Source organism: Struthio camelus, chromosome 10 (assembly GCF_040807025.1).
Source record: "Struthio camelus isolate bStrCam1 chromosome 10, bStrCam1.hap1, whole genome shotgun sequence".
Taxonomy (NCBI): Eukaryota; Metazoa; Chordata; class Aves; order Struthioniformes; family Struthionidae; genus Struthio; species Struthio camelus.
In genome coordinates this window covers 30301859-30320851 of record NC_090951.1, presented here as the reverse complement: position 1 = coordinate 30320851, position 18993 = coordinate 30301859, and the positions used below count along the sequence as shown (strand labels likewise).

At 62.7% G+C, this 18993-nt stretch overlaps 1 protein-coding gene across 2 annotated transcripts; it reads right to left on the bottom strand.

Moving 5' to 3' along the window:
• Positions 1-5822: 5822 nt before the first annotated feature.
• MMP15 (matrix metallopeptidase 15) lies at positions 5823-15314 on the bottom strand. Of its 2 annotated transcripts, none has more exons than XM_068955360.1 (10): positions 15177-15314; positions 11469-11617; positions 10920-11042; positions 10280-10587; positions 9825-9986; positions 9409-9632; positions 9010-9148; positions 8439-8589; positions 7914-8029; positions 5823-7430 (listed from the first exon to the last, which is right to left on the bottom strand). In XM_068955360.1, the coding sequence occupies exons 1-10, from the start codon at positions 15312-15314 to the stop codon at positions 6967-6969; spliced, it is 1974 nt and encodes a 657-aa protein (XP_068811461.1). In that variant the 3' UTR covers positions 5823-6966. The 2 variants fall into 2 exon arrangements, with proteins under 2 accessions (XP_068811461.1, XP_068811460.1); XM_068955359.1 differs by lacking the exon at positions 15177-15314 and adding an exon at positions 12663-13089.
• Between the last annotated feature and the right edge of the window lie 3679 nt (positions 15315-18993).

Below are 18993 nucleotides of genomic sequence, written 5' to 3'. Positions count from 1 at the left end.
GTTAGATAGTGGCTCTTTCCTTTAGGGCCAGACGATAGTGGGTTTACATAGCATAGTTCAAAAATCTTCCTCTTCTAATCCCCCTCTCTCATCAAATCTTTTGACTCTCTCGCTGACGTGAGGGCAAGTGAAGTTTGGATGCTCTTCCCCCTCCCCATGGGAAAGCACGATGCTGGCAGCAGATAGGCCAAAATGTCACAGGAATCCTGTCAGCACTAGTTTTCTAGAGTAAAAGCAAATCTTTTGTGATGAAGGGCCCATGTTTTTGCCACTTCAGTTAGCTTTTGACCTGGCTGGGACACATATGAGGGGCAAAGAGAAGTGTGGGGGGAATTTCTGGCTCAATTTAGACGCCGGCAGAAAATAGGTCTTAAATATCTCCTGCTCATTCACCTTTCTGTGGGCAGCCTGCTCCTTCTTAAAGCTTTATTTTAATTTATGTCTAGTGGGAGGGAAAGGAATCTCTCATCACGGGGGAGCCCTTGGAAAGTTTCAACCCAGGGTGGAGCAGGGTCTGTCCAAAGATGAGTTTTCCTTGCTTCTGCAAGCTTTTCGTCCTCCTCTTTTATTGGCTGGGGCAAGGTCCTGCAAGTGTGCGCTTTGATCAGGACAGGAGTGCTCAGAGCTTGCTTTCTACATCAAAGGCAAAGCTTCCCTTTGAAATCTTGGCCACTGGAAGATGTCAAGTGTATGGGCTGCAGCACCTTGGAGCTGAGCAATGGGAGAACAACCCTCCCCTGCACTGCTCCTCCGGCAGCCTGGGGGCAAGCCAGAGAACGGCTCCCTGCGGGGTTGCTCCTCCTGACCAGGAGTGCTGCCAAGCTGTTGATGGTCACTGCATAGGGCCAGCCAACTCTGGGACTTTTCTTGCCCCCTGATCTCCTTGGGGCAGCTCTGCCCTGCCAGGTGGCAGCAGTGAATGGCTTCCAGCAGGGAAAGTGGATGACGGGGTGTTCCTAGAAACCTTTCCACCCATCGCACACTACAGCTGAGACAGAAGCGGTGCAGGCAAGATGCAGTCCAGCTCAGTGGAGCTGGAAACTGGTATGGGAGCTAGGGTCCCAGCATCTGTCCCCACCTGTGACTTTCCCCTTCCTAGGTCTGTTTTTTGCTTTGTCCTGTTCACATTAAGCAGATCCTGACCTAAGCACCTTATGTAAAGGAGCAGGGTCCCAGGCTGGGCTCCCCAGCATGTGCAGTGAGAGTGAGTGACAGATGACCTTCATGGACCATATTGTGGTTTCTCCTTTCCTTACTTTGCAGAGGAGAAAGTCAGATTTGCTTCTGATCTGATCATCAAGGGGATCTTCAGGAATCACCAAAATCTGAGCCAAACTCTGCTTCTCTCTGTCTCCCTTTCTGTTTCTCCCTGGATGTCTTGGGCCAAACGTTGCCTTCTTTGTAGAGGGGTTGTTCCTCCTAGCTGACATTAATCCTCTGCAGCTGTTGTCTAGCATGGGGCGGGTGGTGCTGGAGGCGAGGGAAATATTTATTTTGAGTTTTGCCATTGGCCACTGCCCAGGAAAAATGAATGACCATATTGGGGACTTTGGCCACTTCTGCACACAAGGAGAGCAGATCTTTCTGCCCTGCTGGTGTGCGTGAGAGAGGGGTTAGAGCTTCCCCAGGCAAGCTGCAAAATGGGACCACCCAAGCAAGGTTTTATTTGGATGAGGGAATGGCTGTGTGCCCTGAGAACTAACCCCGGGACATGATGGGGATGACCCTGGAGCTGCTGGAGGTGAGAAGCTGATGGACACTAAGTGGCACTGTGCTAAAATAGACCTCGCTTTCCCCAGCAGAGGGAGTTGCTCTGGAACCCCTTGCGAGACCAGCAAGACCCCTTATACTGTAGGCTGGGGGAAAGGGGGAGGCTTGGGGCACATGGTAGCCCCAGCTTAGCTTGACTGAGTGAGGTTGCCTAAGGTTTGGCGAGGCTGGGGGCAAGAGCAGTGCAGTAGAGGGTAGCACGGACTGGGGCTGGTCTGCCCTGTCCAGGCTGATTTGGGGGGGGGGGGGGGTTGCTCAGAGTGTTGCAGGGTGCAACAGTAGGCAGAGCAGTGAAAGGTGTTTGGAGTGTGCTTTCTAATCCTCGCACGATGCTTTTCACCCAGTCTTTCCATCAGTACTGGTCCTTTGAGCGGGCCTTAGCCATGCTACACTCCTGGAGGACACACATCCAGCTTTCAGTGACCTCGGGTGGGATGGGTGAACTGTGTATGCTGGTGCAGGCACCAGCTGTTGTCGTTGGGGGGAGCAAGGGGACTCTGCTATCACCTCATATGTTGCCCTCATGTCCCCAGAAATGACCTAACTCCCCTGAGACGAAGGGTCCATCCCCGAGAGGAAGGGGCTGGTGGCTGTGGGGTGGATGAGAGGCGATGTCTCTGGGTTTACAGATGTGAGCAGTGGGCATGTCTGCATTGAAGAGACTGGGGTCCCTAGGCACTGCTGGGAGATCAGCCCCAGCACCTCTCAGTGATGGGCAGGAGCATCCCATCCCCACTGTCCCAGCAGTACCTGAGGCCTCTGACCTTGCCAGCAGGATTTGCAGGCAGTGAGTTCGAACCCTCCTGCTGCCTCAGCACGCTGCTTTGCACAAATCCTTTGCGCCTCCCCCCCCCCCCCCCCCAAACGGCTCTTCCCTCCGTCCTCCCCCAACTGAATTTCCTCTGGCCTTGAGGCCAGCCGGTCGGTGTTTCTGAACATGAGCTTTTCCTCTGCGCTGAGCCCCGCTTCCTCTCTGCTTTCCAGGTCCTCTCCCCCACAGCACACAGGAGGGGGAGCATGCCCCAGACAGAGAGGAGGAGGGTGGAGGCTCCTTTTGCAGCTCCCCGGCTCCTTCTCTGAGCAGGTGGACCCTGCTCTGAGGTCCTCCTCCCCTCGACAACCCCAACACTCGTTTCCAGCCCAGGGAGCTGGGAGATGCCTCGGCACCTTGGGTCACACAGCTATAGGCTCCACTCTCACCCAAGCCAGAGCTGAGTGTTTGGGGCCCCGGGGGGGGGGGGGGGGGGGAGGTAAGCAGGCACAGGATGGCTGAGGACAGCGGCCAGACAGCCTTTCTGCCAGCCATGGTGCCCTCATGCCAGTATGCCTGGCACCAGCCAAGCTGGCAGGATTTGGGCTGTGGACCAAGTGCAAGAGGAGCCCCAGCTCCTCACTAGGCTCCATGTGCTGGGACTTCCCATGGCCAGGACTGCTCTGGCCACAGCAGAGCCTAGAGGAAGCTGAGATCAAGGGGCTTTTCCAGGTCTGGCTTCTCCAGCCTATTTTGGGAAGCCACAGAGGCGGGGAGGCTCCTGGTATGACTGCCCAGTTGCTGGCAGGGCCCGGGCTGAGCGGGACTTGCATGAAGCCAAGCTGCCAGGAGGTGCAAGGATCCTGGTTTGGGGGCAGCTCCAACAGCCCATCCCTTCCTGCCAAGCTTCATCCCTGCCCTTGGGGGGGGGGGGGTTCCTGCATGCCACAGGGACCCGAGGACACAGCAGGACAGCGAGACAGGGCCCTGGGGCAAATGCCTCTTTGCTGAAGCCTGTGGGGTGCAATGCCTCCCTGGGGTTGCTGGTGCCAGCCCCACAGCTGGGACCCACTGGGTGCCCCAGGCTGGCAGCAGGGCAGAGCAGGAGGCAGCAGGGAGCCCCAAGAGGCCATGGGAGGAGAAGGCAGCACTATGGCTCTGAGCCCAGCTGCTGAAATGCCAGGTTTTTTGTCTCTGGCGCGGTCCCTCACTTCTGTCAGTGAGCATTTCCAGATGGCCTCAGGATCCTGGCACTGGCTCCGCTGCAGCGGCTGGGGAAAAATAGGGGATGGGAAATAGTGTCCTGCCCCTGCCACCCTGAACTGGGGCAGCCTGGGGCCCTGCTCCCAGTGCCACTAGTCCCCTGCCACGACCTGTCTGGGCAGCTCTGCCAGGCTCTGCCTCCTCCCCCCCACCCCCAGCCCAGCAGTGAGGAGCAGTCCCCCCCCCCAACCGAGGCTGGACAAGGGGACAGGCTGGCCCAGGCATCCTTGGCTGCCTCGCCAGGCTCCCCCCCCCGGGAGCCAGTGTCTCTCCAGGTCCCAGGTTCTGGGGTGCCTCCCCTGCACCCTGCAGCAACCTCAGCACCCCCAGGCTGGGGGCCGGAGAGGGGGAGGGCTGCACCCACCATGGGAACTGCAGCTGCTGCCTGTCCCTGCAGCTGCTTTCAGCCCCAGGCACACAGGGAGGGCAACGGTGCCAGGCCACTGTTTCCCACTGCCTGGCTTTTTGGCTGGATTCATCCCTTTCACTTTCTCTCCTGTGCCACTTCTGCTGCCAGTCGCGCAGGGCTGGGGCGAGGGAGGGAACCAGCCCCATTTTGGGAGTGCCCAGGGTGCAACAGGTGGGTGCCCTCGGCAGGGCAGAGCACAGAGGAGCCCTTTTCCAGCAAAATCTGTTTCTCGCCCCAAGCAGCCGCCCCAGAGGAGCATTCCTGGGAGTGAGCACAGCCAGATGCTGCCGCACTAAAACAGTCAGAGGTTCCCACTCGCCTGCCCCCGGGAGCTGCCGGGCCGGGGGGGGGGGGGGGGGGAAGGGGGTGCATTTGTGTCACTAGGGGGCTTGTTTCCAGCTTCCTGGGCCAAAGCGGTAATTGCTAAATCAGGCAGACCAGCCTCATGGGCTGTCCTGCACCAAAAACGCCTCCCCTGGCCCAGCCTGCCAGCCAAACGCAAATCTGGGTGAAATCGAGGTTAAACCAGATCAGAAAGGGAGTAAATCTGGAGAAAGATGACCTAGCCCAGCCTTGCAAATGGAAAAACAACAAAACAGAGCCCTGCTGCTTGCTTTTCCCGATCAGGCAGTTTTTTTGTCCCCAATCTTGCCTTCTCTTTTGTCTGGAACGACTTGCTGAGCTTGAGCCAAGCGCGTTTCGCAGGGGAGTGAAGACTTGCTCGCAGGTCCCTGCGCGGCTGCTGGGGGGGTGGCCGGGGTGGGGGGGGCGGCAGGCTGGGCCCCTCTGCTGGGGCCGAGGCAGGCGCGGGCGCTGGCTGTCCTGGCCGTGCCGCCAGGGACCCCGCCGGGGCAGCGGGGCGGGGGCCAGCGCCCAGCCTTCCCTTGTAAAGTAATTAGCTGGCAGAGGCTCCGGGTAATTTACTGCTGGGAAGGGCTCATGGACCGGTGGGGTCTCATTAAAGGCTGAGTAACATTTTTCCCTGGATAAAGCCCATTTCCTCCCCCACGGCCTACCCTTGCCCACTCCCTGAGATCAATTCTCTGCTCTTCACAGCACTCGCGACTCCGCCTGCTTTCATCTCCTGCGGCAAAACGCTGCTGTCCCAAGCGGTGGCGGGACAGGATGCAAAAGACCCTTTCCCACAGGAAAAGGGCAGGGAAAACACAGGGAAGCAGAGTGCCACGGGCCTCCTAAATCGGCCCCCAGCCCGGCCGCGGGAGCCAGCGGTGCGACTGCACCCAGGCCATGGCACCCCAGCTCCCGCAGCCACATCGGCCCCGGTTGGGGGGGCAGCGCCCCGAGGGGGCTGCAGGGGCACCAGCGCTGCCGCGGGCGAAGCCAAAACGCCTGCGGCAGGGCAGAACAAGGCGCGCTGTGTTCCCCGGCGAGGTCTTTCCGCCCCAGCTGCCGGGCAAGGGTGCCCGTGAAAGGCGGCTCTGTTCACCACCAAGGGGCCGCGCGGGGCCGGGATGCAGCAGCGGCCGCTCGGGCGACCCCCTGAAAACGCCAGCCCTGGGGGCGCTGGCTGCACCGCCCTGGCTAAAGGTGCTAAACCGCTGCCCGTCCCTGGTGCCGGCGCCGTGGCCCCCCCACCCCCAGCCCGGGGGAAGGACGGCACCGCAGCTCTCCACGCACCCGACCTCTTTAATGCAAGTACAAGGCGAGGCGCCCAGGCCCGCACTGCCGCGACGAAGGAGCAGGTCCCTCGCGCAAGGCTGAGCGCCCCGGCACGGGTGACAGCCAAGGGCCGCTTTCCCACAGCGGCTGGAGGTTTGGGTTTGTTTCGGAAGCAGGAGGAGGAAGGAGCTGAACCGGAGCCAGCGGGCGGTTTGCAACGGCTGCGTCCCCCCGGCTCCTGCTGGCTGTGAGCCCCGGGGGGAGCGTGCGGGGAGAGGGCGCCAGCCCCTCGCATGCTTTCCCAGGTCAGGTTTCCAAGCCGCGTGCTATCTTTAGGCACTGCATCCCGGACCACGGCCCCCCCGCCCGCACCCCGTCTCCCAGCTACAAACAGTTAAACAGGAAATAAATCACAGCGAGCTCAGCCCTCCCTTTCCCTCGGCGCTTCTCTGCCGGACATGCGGCCCAACCTGGCTACAGGCGCAGGCAGCTCAAGGGGTGCCTGCTGCTGAGACCTGCCAGCTCATGGCAGAGATGAGCAGTGCCAGGAGCAGTCCCCAGGCTCGGGCAGGGAGCTGGACCCAATCCCAGCCTCTTCACCCTCACTTGGCACGGAAACAAGAGTCCACAGTCCAGCAGGTGAACGTGCCCCGGCTCACCGCCTCTGTTGGGGTCGCAGGCACGGTGCAGGGCCCCCAGTGCTGGCCCTCAGAGCTGCCACGGGGCACGCCGGCACAGGGGGACACTGCGAGAGGCGCAGAGCAGGGCGTGCTGCGACAAGGCAGATGCCGAGGAGCAGCAAGGAGGACCCTCGTGAACCTGTGGGGCTAAGACTCCCTCCAGCCCGGTTTCCCCCAGCTCCTTGCGCTTTCTGAAGGTGGCAAACGTCCCATAGTCACAATGTGGTCGGTCCGGAGCCCGGCTACACAAATGCTGGGGGGAGGGTCGGGGAGCCCCTCACCCTGGCTCGGGGCACACAGGTGTCCCCTCCGCTTTCCGAAGCCTGAGAGACGTCAAGCAAGGGTGGGGTGGAGGGGGCTGAGCCAGTCGTGGGAGGAACCGCTCGGTATAAATAGGCTGTTGGGGCGAGGGGGGAGGTCAGATTCGTCGTTAGCACCATGGTGGTGGGAGGGAGTTGGGGAAGGGGCCGGGGTCAGACCCACTCCTGCAAGGAGCGCTTGCAGTACAAGAGCATTCGGGGTGCGCCCTTCCTCTGCATCTGCACGATGACGTAGATGAGGCCGAGGATGCAGAGCAGCAGCACCAGCAGCACCAGCACCATGACGACGCTCATGGTGCGCGTGTACTCGTCGATCTGCACCACCACGTCCACGTCGCTGCCCTGCTCGGGGCCACCCTCGCCGTAATCCTCCTCATCCTCCTCCTCTTCCTCGTCCTCCTCGGCTTCAGCCCCACCACCAGGGCGCTCTCCCCCTTCCCCGTCGGGGTTGAAGGGCGGCCGGTCCACGTCAGGCCACCTGGGGTTGGGGTCAGGGACCAGCTCCATGTGGCAGCCCATGAAGTCCCGCAGGATGGACTTGGGATAGCCCGGCTCTGTCTTTAGCCGCTCGTTGTCGAACTTCCAGTACTTTGTGCCTCTGTAGAAGTAGGTCGAGGCTGGGGGAGAGACACAGGTGAGGGGCGAGCAGCCGAGGTTCCCTTCCCAGGGTGCCCCAGCACTTGTCGCCCACGGACGCCAGGATTTGTTCTGGCACCCATGAAGCGGAGGAGAGGAAACAGGACTTCCCGCCCAGCGGAAAGAGGAGTGCGGGGGGGCTGGGCCGGTACCCAAGCAGCCAGGCAGCTCCGGTAACTTCTGGACAGAGCAGCCTCATGCTGGCCACCATGGGACAGCGAGGAGCAGAAAGCACAGAGAGGTGGCCTCGGCCTCTGCCCCGCCTCTGTGGCATCCCACTCTCACCCTGATCGCGTGGGCTCGCATCCGCGCGTCCGGGCTCTCTGGCCACGGCCAGCCGGCAGGGCATGGGCACTGCTGCGGGGTGCCCATCCGTCGGCTACGGGCAGCAACAGGCTGGCAAGGGGAGGCTGCGTGTCCTCCAGCCCCCCTCCCCATCCACCCCTCCGTCCTCCTCTGCTTACCGGCATCTGAGCTGAGGAAGGCACCCTTGGGCGAGGGAGGGATGCCCACCCACACGGAGATGGGCTTCGGGTACCCAGGGTCCACCGAGCGGGTGTCCTCGTTAAAGCGCCAGTATCTGTGGGAGGCAGAAGGGGCGCCATGAGCAGACAAGGGAGAGGAAGACTGCCCTTGCAGGTGGCATGGGTGCTCCAGCCTTCCTATCCATCTGTACACCTGCTGACCCACCTCTTCATCCACCCATCCAAATTTCTCCCAATTTTTCCAGGTTTCACCAATCTATCCCTCTGTCCAACAAGCCACCTGCCATCAGCCCAGCAGTCCCCCACCCCATCCCTCCCTCCCTCTCTTCCTCCATCCAGAGTGCTCCCTCTCCCATCTCCAAGCACACATCATTCCCCTTCCAGACAAGGTTTCCTTGGGGAAATCGAGGCACGTGGAGGGACAGAGACTTGCCCGAAGCAGCAGAGGCTGAGCACAGAGAAGCACCCAGGAGCCCCAGCACCCAGGAGCAGGGCAGCACCCACCTGTCCCCGCGGAAGAAGAAGGTGTGCCCTGTGGGCTCCCACCAGATAGCAGTGTCAATGTTGTCGTAGGGGATGCCCTGCCCGTAGCTGGTGAGGGGCTGTGGGTACCCGGGCTCCAGGTTGGCTTCTCGGAAAAGCCAGTACCGGTCACCTAGGCAGGGAAGGAAACGGAGAAGGTGGATGATGCTGTGATGCCTAACTGCTGTGGTGGGTGCACATCTGGATGGGGCTGGGGGCATGATGCTGTCTGCCCATCGCCCTGCTCTGCCCAGGGTCTCCTTTCTGCTCCTGCTGTGCTGAGCACAGAGCCCACTGGCACGCACGGGTCCAAGACAGGCACCAGAAGCTCTCTGTTGGCCCCCTGTCTTGGCAGTACTCCCACTGTGGCCACCTTGACCCTTTGCCAGGAGCCTTGGGGCCAGGCAGGCTGGAGAAGCAGGTCAGGATAGGATCAAGATACCCAGCACTTGGCATCTTGGAGGGCATTGGGCCATGACGTGGGGCCAGGTGGGTCTGGGGGCTCTCACCCTCCAGCTCAGCCCTCGTCCCCAGCTCCAGCTGCCCCACTCACCTTTAAAGAAGACAAATCTCCCATCGTGCCTTTCATAGGCGGCATCGATGTCCCCGGGCAGGCCCCGCCAGAAGTGCCCGATGGGCATGGGGTAGTTGTCCAGCACCCGGTTGTGCCGAACCCTCCAGAACCATCGACCCTGGGGGGAGAGAGGGTGTCAGCAGGGTGGGCACAGAGGGGCAGGGTCCCGCGCAGGGGCTGCCAGGGTAGCTCTAAGCACGGTACTGAAACCCATCATCACGCTTGGCCCTTCTGTCCAGGAACCCCCGCACCCTCAGCCAACGCGAGGTGGCAGGGCCTAGCGCTGGCCCCGTGGTAGCAGGGGGAGCAGGTATCACACTGGGAAAGGGGCAGACCCAGGCACATGGTGGGCAGAGAGGAAGGGGTCCCAGTGGATACCTTAAACACAAACATCTCCCCGCGCAGCACTGCCACCGTGTCGAAGTTCCCGTCACAGATGTTGGGGCCGTACTGGTCAGGCCGGTCTGGGCTGCCGGGTTTGGGGGGCCTCTCTGGTTTCCCTGGTGGGGGAGGCTTGGGGGGTCTCTGGTCTGGTCTACCAGGCCTCCGGGGTGTCACGGTGGGCAAGGGCTTGGTGGGCTGAGGGTGCCCATCTGCAGTACCTGGACACGGCAGGAGAGAAAACAGATGGGGGTGATTGCATACCAGCTGGCCACTGCCTCGCTTTCCCCGCTACGTGCCAGGCACGGCTCCAAGACTCAGCACCCAGCCTCCAGGCTGGCCCAGCACCCACAAGCCTCAGCCGAGGCCATGTCCCGGGGGACGCCAGGCCCCGGTACAGCGAGCTCCCTCACCGTACAGCTGCTGGATGCCCTTGAGATCGTCCTCGGGCAGCTGGAAGTTCTCTGTGTCCATCCACTGGTAGAAGGGGGCCATGATAGCACTGGGGTTGCTGGAGTGCTCCAGGCCCAGAGAGTGCCCCAGCTCATGCACGGCCACCAGGAAAAGGTTGTTCCCTGCAGGGAAAGGTGCCATCAGCAAGGGCTGAGGGGCCACTCTGCACGAGGCTGCTCCCTGTCCCCACTCCCCTGCACCTAGTGCCCACTCTGCAAGCAAGCCAGAGCAGAGCCTGCACTGCATGTCTGGAGCAGCCGCTCTCCTCCCACTCCCTGTCCACGCCAGCTCGCCCTCCCTTCAAACCCTGCCGGGTGACACGTCGCCTCGGTGCCAGCAGCCCCACTGGTGATTAAACCCAGGCAGATGGGCTCCTCAGATCGCCTTCCCACCCGAGCTCTCCGCCTTGGCTCACCAGACACATCCGTGTTCTCCAGCGTCCAGGGCTCATCTGAGTCGAAGTGTGTATCCCCTCCCATCCCTGGGCCGGGGAAGTAGGCATGAGCCAGAAACCCCCCCACACCATCAAAGGGGGAGCTGTCTCCGTGGAAGCCAGAGGCAAAAAGCACCATGATATCAGCCTCTTTCTTCCGCTTCTGCCGGATGTCTTCATAAGGCACCTCCTGGAAGACCAGCGGTGTGGCCTGCTCCCACACCCTGAAGGCTTGGCGGATGGCCTCGTACGAGTGGTACCGGCCCAGCTTCTCCGTGTAGTTCTGGATGCTACGGGCACAAGAGCAGGGATGCTTGCTCAGGGCGGCTAGGGCAAGGCTCGCTCCCCTTGACCCCACTGCTGCTTTGGCCCAGAGAGGCTCGTAGCCGGTGGTCCCCCCGTGGCCACAAGCAGTTCCCAAGTCAGGAGACGCTGTCACGTGGTGGGTGCTGGGGACATGCTGGCACAGGGGCCCCGATGCCAACATGAAAAGAGCACCTGGTCTCCAGTGACGTTTCCATGCCACCATGGACCCCGCTGGCCTCTCCCATCCCTCCTGGGTACACGCTGCCTCGACTCTCCACGGGCAGAGATCAGGGGAAGCTCTGGAGGTCTCGGGTACCTGAACGTGAGATGACTCTGGCTCCAGCGTCGCCCCGTGAGCGCGTACCGCTTCCGCCGCATATTGGACTTCATCTGGACCCCAAACTGGTCTGGGACCCCGCAACGAGGACGCTTCATCCACCTGCCAAGAGGGCATCAAGCGAGGGCTCAGTGTGCCATGCCGGGGCAAAGGACCCTGAGGAATTATGGCAGTTGGGGCCAGCAAGGGGACATGTCCTGGCTGCAGGGGCACAGGCCCTGAGAGGAGGGATGCAGCTCCTAGGGGAGGCTGCATCCACGCAGCAGGTGCTTGGTGCAGGCAGAGCCGTGGGGCCCGTAGGCAGAGCTTTCCATACCCTTTAGGGGCTCACTGCAAACGGGAGATGACAGGAGTGATGCGGAGCACTGAGAGCAGACCAGTCTTCTCCATCACTCTGGAAAAGGGGACTTGTGCTGTGGGCCCTGGGCCAATCTCCCTTTAAGGGTACCTGGCCTGTGGAAGAGGTGAACAGGAGAGAGTCGAGCTCCCTTCTGTGCGAGCAAGAGGGCAGTGCATGGAGAAACTCACATTTTGGTCTCCTCATCCAGGACGCCAGTGACTGTGATCCCGTAGAACTTCTGCATCTCAGAGAGGGCAGAGGAGAAGATCTGAGCGGAGCGCATGGTGGACATCTGCCGGCTTGACTGCGGCAGGTAGCCATAGAGCCGGAGCCAGGCCTGTGGGAGAGAGGTGAGCATGAGAGGGCGGGCTGCTCCCCACACCCTGGGAACGGGCTGACAGGCAGGGACAAGGGAACCTTCCCCTTCAAGCTGACACCCTCACTGCCAACCCAGGCTGGAGCTCTCCCAGGAGAAAAAGCTCCTAGCATCCATCCGGCAGCACTGGATCTGTCCATCCCGAGCCCATCGCTCCCCTCTGGTCTGCTTTCACCACCTGCTGGCACCTCATACTCTCCTCTCTGCATGTGCCTGCCCAGCCAGAGCAGCCCTTCTCTCCCCCCTCGCCAGATGAGATCAGGTGTCTGTGCTTGCAGGGTGCTTAGTGTGCCAGCTGCCGGCGGGGAAATGCTGCATCCAGGCAGGATGACAGGAAGGTGGGCAGTGCCGGGCAAGTCTTAGCATGCAGCCAAAGCTTCAGAGACCAGGAATAGAGCCCTGGCCCTGCCCAGGGCAGGCTGGAGAGGGGGAGATTCGAAGACCCCCTCTGCCCACTGCCACCTGCTCAATACCCCAATGGGAAGGGAGACAGCAATTGTCTCCGATGAGTTCTGGCCCATGGGAGAAGGGAACCAGCTGCAGGGGCCTGCCTGCCTCTGGGCAGCTGCGGTGCTCAGCACCTTCTGGAGGACGCTTTTTCCATTGGTGCCCACCTCCAAAGGTTGCCTGGGGATCTTGGGATGCTCCCGTGATGCTGAACAGGCACCAAGGGGAGCGTGCTGTGGGGCTGAGGGATACAGATGGGATGGGGGCCAGTAAAGACCACGGCAGGCACTTGGGTGCTTCTAAAAGAGCAGCACTTTGCCCTGCTGACCAAGATTACAGGGGGAAACTGAGGCATGGGGTGGGGGGCACGTGGCAGAGCAGCACCTGGAACAGGGCTACCCCAGCCTCATCGTGGAGGCAGCGACCTCCACTACAGACACTAGATGGGGGATCAGCAGCAGCCCGGATCAGGCCCTGCATCACCCCTTCCAGCGTGCAATGCAGGAAGGGTTCCCAAAACTCGCCGCAGGGACAACAGCTCTCAGCCACAGACACCAACCGGGAAACGGCTTGAGATGGCCCAGCCCTTGCCCGGAGCTGGGCAGGAACAGACGGCACGCGGGATCTGCGGTGCATTCCCACCTCCTGCTGAGCCGAGCGAGAGCTCTTTTGCCTGCGCTGGGTTTCCAGGGAGAGCTGCCAGGACCTGCCGCGAGAAGCTGGCTGGCTCCTGGCCCCTTCGCCTCATCCACCACCAAGCCGCTGAGCTCTGCTGAGTTACGCCAGGTCTCAGCACCCCCAAGAGCCCCAGGGCCTCTGCGCCAGGTGCCCTGAGGACCCCAGCAGCCCCAAATCCAAGGAGCCAAAGGATGAGGGATGCAGGCTGAGTTTTCCCTGCCATGCAGGGCCAGGCTCCGCTCCGAGCACCGTACCTGCACACTTTCCCTGCCCTTCAGAAGTGTGAGGTGGCTCAGTACCCCCCAGCAGCAGCAGGCCCCAGGTGGACACGCACGATCCCTCCCCACCCCAGGCTACGGGGAAGAGCCTCAAAGTCAAGGAACATCAACAGCAGGATCTGTCCTGCGGTGCTTGTCCAACACCAGCTGGGGAAGGCAGCAGCTCCCTTGCAGGTGAGCTGTGCCAAGATGCTCAGGGAATACCAAGCAGAGGCAGCGTCACTGCCTGTTTACTGCTCTACCCCACACGCGGGTGCTTGGGGTGCTGGGTCAAGCCCCTGCAGCTCCTTTGCAGGCACCACATGGGGAAAAAAAGAATTCAACCGGTGCTCAGAGCCTTTCACGTGCAGCAAGCAAAGCTCCTCTCCAGCACCAGCACAAAGCTGGTGTGGGGAAACTGAGGTGCAGAGCCTGGCAACTTGCCTGCAACACATTGAATGAGCATCTCCAGGGCCCCAACCCAACTAACACCCCCCTCCACAGCCCTCAAGTCCTGGCGCTGCTGCTCCATGCTCCTGCACTGCACAGCCTGCCGGGGCTGAGTGCGCCGAGCAGGCCGCGGCACCCCCTTCCCACGTCGGCAGCCTCCCCTAGCCCCCATCTGGGCCCCGTGCTCAGACGGCCTCGTGCTGTTCCTCTCCTTTTTGCATGGAGGTAGCACCCCCCTCCTGCACCGAGCTGGTGTGCTAGGTGCTGCACAAACAGGGAGGCAGCGCTGTCCCGGGGAGCAGTGACGCCTCGCTCCTACACGCGGCCGTGTGGAGAGGACAAGGACGCAGGGAGGTTAAGCAAAGCTGCCCCACGGCAGAGGCAAAAACCGGCCCTCAAAATCTCCTGGGCTGCCCAGCCAGAGCGCAGGGGCCCTTGCAGCCACTCCTTCCCGCCAGGCGAGGCCGGCCCCGCAATAACCCCCACAGATCTCCTGGGGGCTGCTCGGCCAGGCAGGAAAATGACACCCGGTCTGGGGGGGGGGGGGGGGGCACAAGGAAACGGGGTGCAGCTGCAGCACCTGGGCTATGGAAAACATCCCTGGCAGGTGGCAGCTGGCATGAGCCGAAAGGCCGGGACCTGTGCCCCCACCGAGGTGGCCAAGCACCCTCTCCGCCACGCCAAGACCTGGCCAGCAGCGAGCCTGGCCTCAGCTGCTGGGGTCAGGCGGAGAGGAGCTGCTTCCCCAGCCCACCGCTCCGGCCCTGGCCAGGCCCCCGGGGCCGCACGGCATGGTGGCAACCTGCCAGGAGGGCCAGGGCGAAACCGGAGCCCCGGAGAGAGGTCGGGAGGGTCGGGAAAGCGTGCGGAGCAGCAGCCAGATGGAGCCGGAGATGGAAGCGGGGCCAGGCTCTCGGCTGCCCTCGCCGGAGCCGGCCGGGAGAGGAGTCGAGCTGCACATCCCCCCGCCGACGCAGCACGGCTCCCGCTGCCCGGGACCCCCCTCCCCGTCTGCAGCCAGCGCGATGAGCCATGGGAGCCCAGCGCTTCACCCACAAAGGGGCTTCTGTCCTGCGGGATCCGCCGGCCCCCAGGGAGCTCCACAGCAGGCTCAGCACGCAGCGGGGGGTCACCCCCCGCTCGCCCGCCCCATCACGGAGGCCTGGGGCCTCCGGTCTCCGCCAGCGGGTGCCAGCCTGCACGGAGTGTCGCCCTCGGCGGGGCAGCCGCTGGGTGCTGAGGCTCTGACGGTCTCTTCCCTCCTGCATCGGCGTCCTCCTTTTCTCCTTTATGTTTTTAGAGCCAGGGTGGTGGAGCAGAGACTTTATCAAAGGCCCTTTCACCCCCTCCTCCCGCACCAGCTAGCGCGGGCACAAAGAGCCTCCTCTCCCCCGCCAGCATCCGCCCGCCGGCGCCGGCCTCTCCGCCCCGGCCGGGGCCCGGCGGCCGCCCAGCAGGCCCGGCCCGGTGGGCGAGGGGCGGCCGGGGCAGCAACGGCGGGCGCGGCGAGCCCGGCGGCGCCCCCGCCCCCGCGGCCCCCGAGCGCGCCCGTGCCGGCGGGCGGCCCGCGGGGCAGGGCTGGGACGGCACGGACGGGACCGGACCGGACGGGACGGGCGGGTCTTCCCGGGGCACGATCCCAGCCCCGCGGGGCTCCGAGCGCCCGGCCCCCCGGCGCCCCCGCTCACCTCGGCGTTGACCTCGCTGCCCGCGGCCGCCCCCACGACGAGCAGCAGCAGCAGCAGCAGGAGGCCGCAGCGCGGCCGCGGCGCCCAGCCCGGCCGGCAGGAGGCGCCGCGGCGCCGGGCCCCCGCGCCGCCGGCCATGCCGGGCCCCGGGCCCCGCGCCGCAGCGGCTGCGGCTCCGCCGGTTCGCGGCTGCCCTCCGGCAGGGCGGCGCGGCGAGCCGAGCGCGGCGCTGGCCGAGCTACGCCGCCCTCATGGCCCGGGGACGGGCCGCCGCGGCGGGCTGCGGCGAAGGTGCATGGGCGGCGCTGCCGGCGCGGCCCGTCGCCTCCCGGCCCGCCTTTGTGCGCTGGGCTCAGGCTGGCGCAGCCCAGCCCATGTGGCCCGCGGTGGGCGCGGCGCGGCGCGGCTGCCCCGCGGGCCGTGCGGAGCGGAGCGGAGCGGAGCGCGGCGGCGGCGGCGGCTGGGCACGGGGCGGGGCGGGGCCGGGCGGGGCGGCGGCGCCGGGGCAGCCGCGAGCGGGGGAGGGGCGGGAGCGCGCCGCCCTCCGCCGCTGCGCGCCCCCCCCCCCCGCCACGGCAGAGCCGCGCGCCCGCGCCCCCGCAGCCGGGGGGACCCGCGCGTGCACAGCCCCAGCCTCACGCACAGCCTGCAGCCCCCCCACAGTCGCTCCCACGCACGGAGGACACGCACAACCCTGCGGGCTCACGCAGCCCCAGGTGCACACGCGTGCGTACGCACACGCACGCGCACGCCGGCCCTCGGGGCAGGTGCGCGTGGATTCCCCCCACTTTGTCCCGCAAGCGCCGCCATGCCGCGCTGTCCGGCAAGACGGAGCTCAGCCCGGGGCAGAGCGAGCTGCAAACTCCGCGGGGCCTTCCTGGCTTCCAACTCTCTCAGCTGCTATTTTTACGTTTGTGTAACCCCTGCTCTGTTCTATAAACATTCAACTTCTGGACTTTGTCCCTGCTGCGGGGGAGCCTCTGAGGGTTGACTCACATCCAGGAGGCTCAAAGGTGTGTCTGAAAGCTCCCGAGCAACCTGCGGGCCCTGGGCACAGGCGCCGGGCAGCCCTGGCGGCCGGCTGCGAGCTCTGCTTGCAACTGGCTCTTTACCTGCGGGATTTCACCCTGCTGCACAGGGGTTGGTTTCAGGACACCTGGCTCACGGCAAAGGTTGGCGACAGCGAAGGCCCTGCCGGACTTTCGGCGCCGTCCGGCTTTTTGCCCTGTTTGGGTCTCGCAGGGCCGCGCTCGCGGCCGGCCCCCTTCCTGGAGCAGGGGATGGGGGCAGAGCTGGCAGCACCGTGGGCCAGACTTCGCTGACAAACCTCCCACCACGTCGTGTGTACCCCAGCAGACCAGCTGGGCCGCGTCCCCGTGCGTTTACTCCGTCCGTGGAGGCACGGCGGGATTTGCTTTCCGTAAATGCCCGTTGTGCTAAACACATCCTTCAGCCACCGACCCTCCGCTTCCCTTCATCCTCCCTGGAGGCCAGGGGTCTTGGGATGGCGCAAGTGCTGCCACAAATGCGCTCAGAGAGAAACCAGCCACGCGGGGAGGACCCACTGCTAAGGGCCTGAGCAAGCCAGTTTTGGGGGTTGGTGGACTTGCCACCTGCTTAACACAGAGGCTGTCACGCTGCTGTGTGTCCGGGGAGGGGGGGAAGAGTGCAGCTCGAGAGCCCGCAGCGTTGGTGGGACCTGGGCAGAGGAGGACACAGCCTCCCACATGCTAGAGCCCGAGGTCCGTCACCGGGCGCTGACCCAGCCAGCAAGCTGTCCCCTCCGGCACGACAGTCTGAGAAACACAAGAGCCTCCTTCAGCCAGCGCTGTCGCCTGCACATCACGGAGCCAGGGCTGGACTCTGCTTAGTCACCACTGGTGCGGATCCAGAGCATCTCGAGGGCTCCCGCTCTGTACCCTGCCATGACAGAGAGCTGGAAGGAAACCCAGAGGCAATGCGTCGCCATTTCACCTGCAGGATCCTTTGGCTGGAAGGCAGCTGAGCCCTGCAAATCTCACCCACGCCTGGGAGGAGAAAAGCAAACAGCCAGGGAGTGGCAGGGAGCGTCTTCCCCCCCACCAGTCCCCCAGCGCCTTTTCCTCCACGCAAACAGCCCTGCGCTGCCAGCGCCGGTGAGCAGGAACCCATCCACCAGATAAGGAAGCAGGTCAGGCTCCTTCCTCTATTCCCCTCAGGCGTGGCCACAGGAAAGGAAGCGATTGTTTGCTGAATGGAAGGGGACAGAGTTGGGTTTGGAGGGGAGATGACGATTTCCCTTGAGCTGCCAGGAAGCTCAGAAAAGCTCTGCCAACACGCAGTGCCTCCCCTGCGCTGAAGGCAGGGGACTGCTAAGTGCACACAGAGCAGAGGCCTGTTCCAGGGACCAGGGTGCTTTCTGAGAACGCGCCAAGCACTTCTCCACCCTAGGCAGGCCCGGTTGTTCGGCCTGCCTCGGCACACGGTACGGCTCCAAGGCTGCACGCCCCAGGCTCTGTCTTTCTTGCAAGCGCAACAGTGTCTTTGCAGCTCTTGTCTGGCTGGGTTTCGGTGAACAGAGAGGAGCTGAGTTTAGCCAACGCTTTTCTTTGTGCGATAATTATACTGCCCACTGAGCCTATGCTTCCCACCTCCCATAACAGAGACGCTTTTGTATCAAGGCATTCTGAGGAATCCAGGCAAGTATCACACAGCATTTGCAGAGGGGAGAGTTCCCAAAGACAAGCAGGCGGACTGACCCCAGGAGCATGTACAATGTGCCGGGGTGTCCCCACACCCTGCTGAGCTGGGAGGGTTGAGGACTGGCCTAACCAATGACACCAGCCGTTTGAGGGAGGCCTAGTGGAGCTGCAAAACTCTGGGATGTGCCAACCTTGGCCTCTGTTGGGGAGAGAGCAGACAGCTGCCATGGTTACTCATTGAGCATTAACCTTTTGCTGATGGACTCAAACCCTGAGGAAATGCGTCTGGGCTCCATCTTGCAGGAACCACGTTTCACTGAAAGTCTGCAGGGGCTAAATGTCTTAAATGTCAATGAGTCTTTAACAAAAAAAAAAAAAAAAAAAAAAGGAAAGAAAACTCAGACTGTAATCATTTAAGGTCTGTGCAGATCCCCATCCCAGAAACTAACTGGTTACAAACAGGGCCTGCATAAAAAGGGAGAAAGGGAATGCTCAAATTGGCAGCGAGCAGGACAGTGCTCTGCCAGGTGCCTGAGTTCCAGAGTGGGAAGAGACCAAGTGTCTCCTGAGGAGACCACTGGTATAGCATGCCCTCCTGGGATGAAATCCTGACTCCCTGAAATCAAGGCTCTCATGTGGATCTTCATAGGTCATATGGACCTGGCATCTGCATGTGAAGCTGCACAAGCAGAAGGGATCTCTGCCAGCACCGATGTGCTTAATGACTCAGAAGCAAACCAGTGAATGAGTGCTAAGACCATCAGGTGTCAGCACCCCTCCCAACCCACTACAACGGAGGAAGGAGAAGAAAGAAAAGGGGAGGCTTTTTTTCATTTTAAGTGAACAAGGCATTGCATTTGCTGCTCTCCACTACAAGCCCCCCCAGGAACTGTATTAAAGATTTTGAAAACCAGCTATCGCAAGGGAGTTTTCTCGCATAAAAGACCCGTGTTGAGGCAGATGTTTTAATGGTCCCGAGGCCCCCTGGCCTCTCTCTTGCCCAGGAGAGAAAGGGCAGGGCCGTGCCCAGCCCCTGAAGCGCTTGCAGACATCATCTCATTTGAAATCTACTGGAACTGCCGAAGCCAGCACGTCTGGAATTGAATGGCTGAAGTATACCACGGAAACAATTTTAT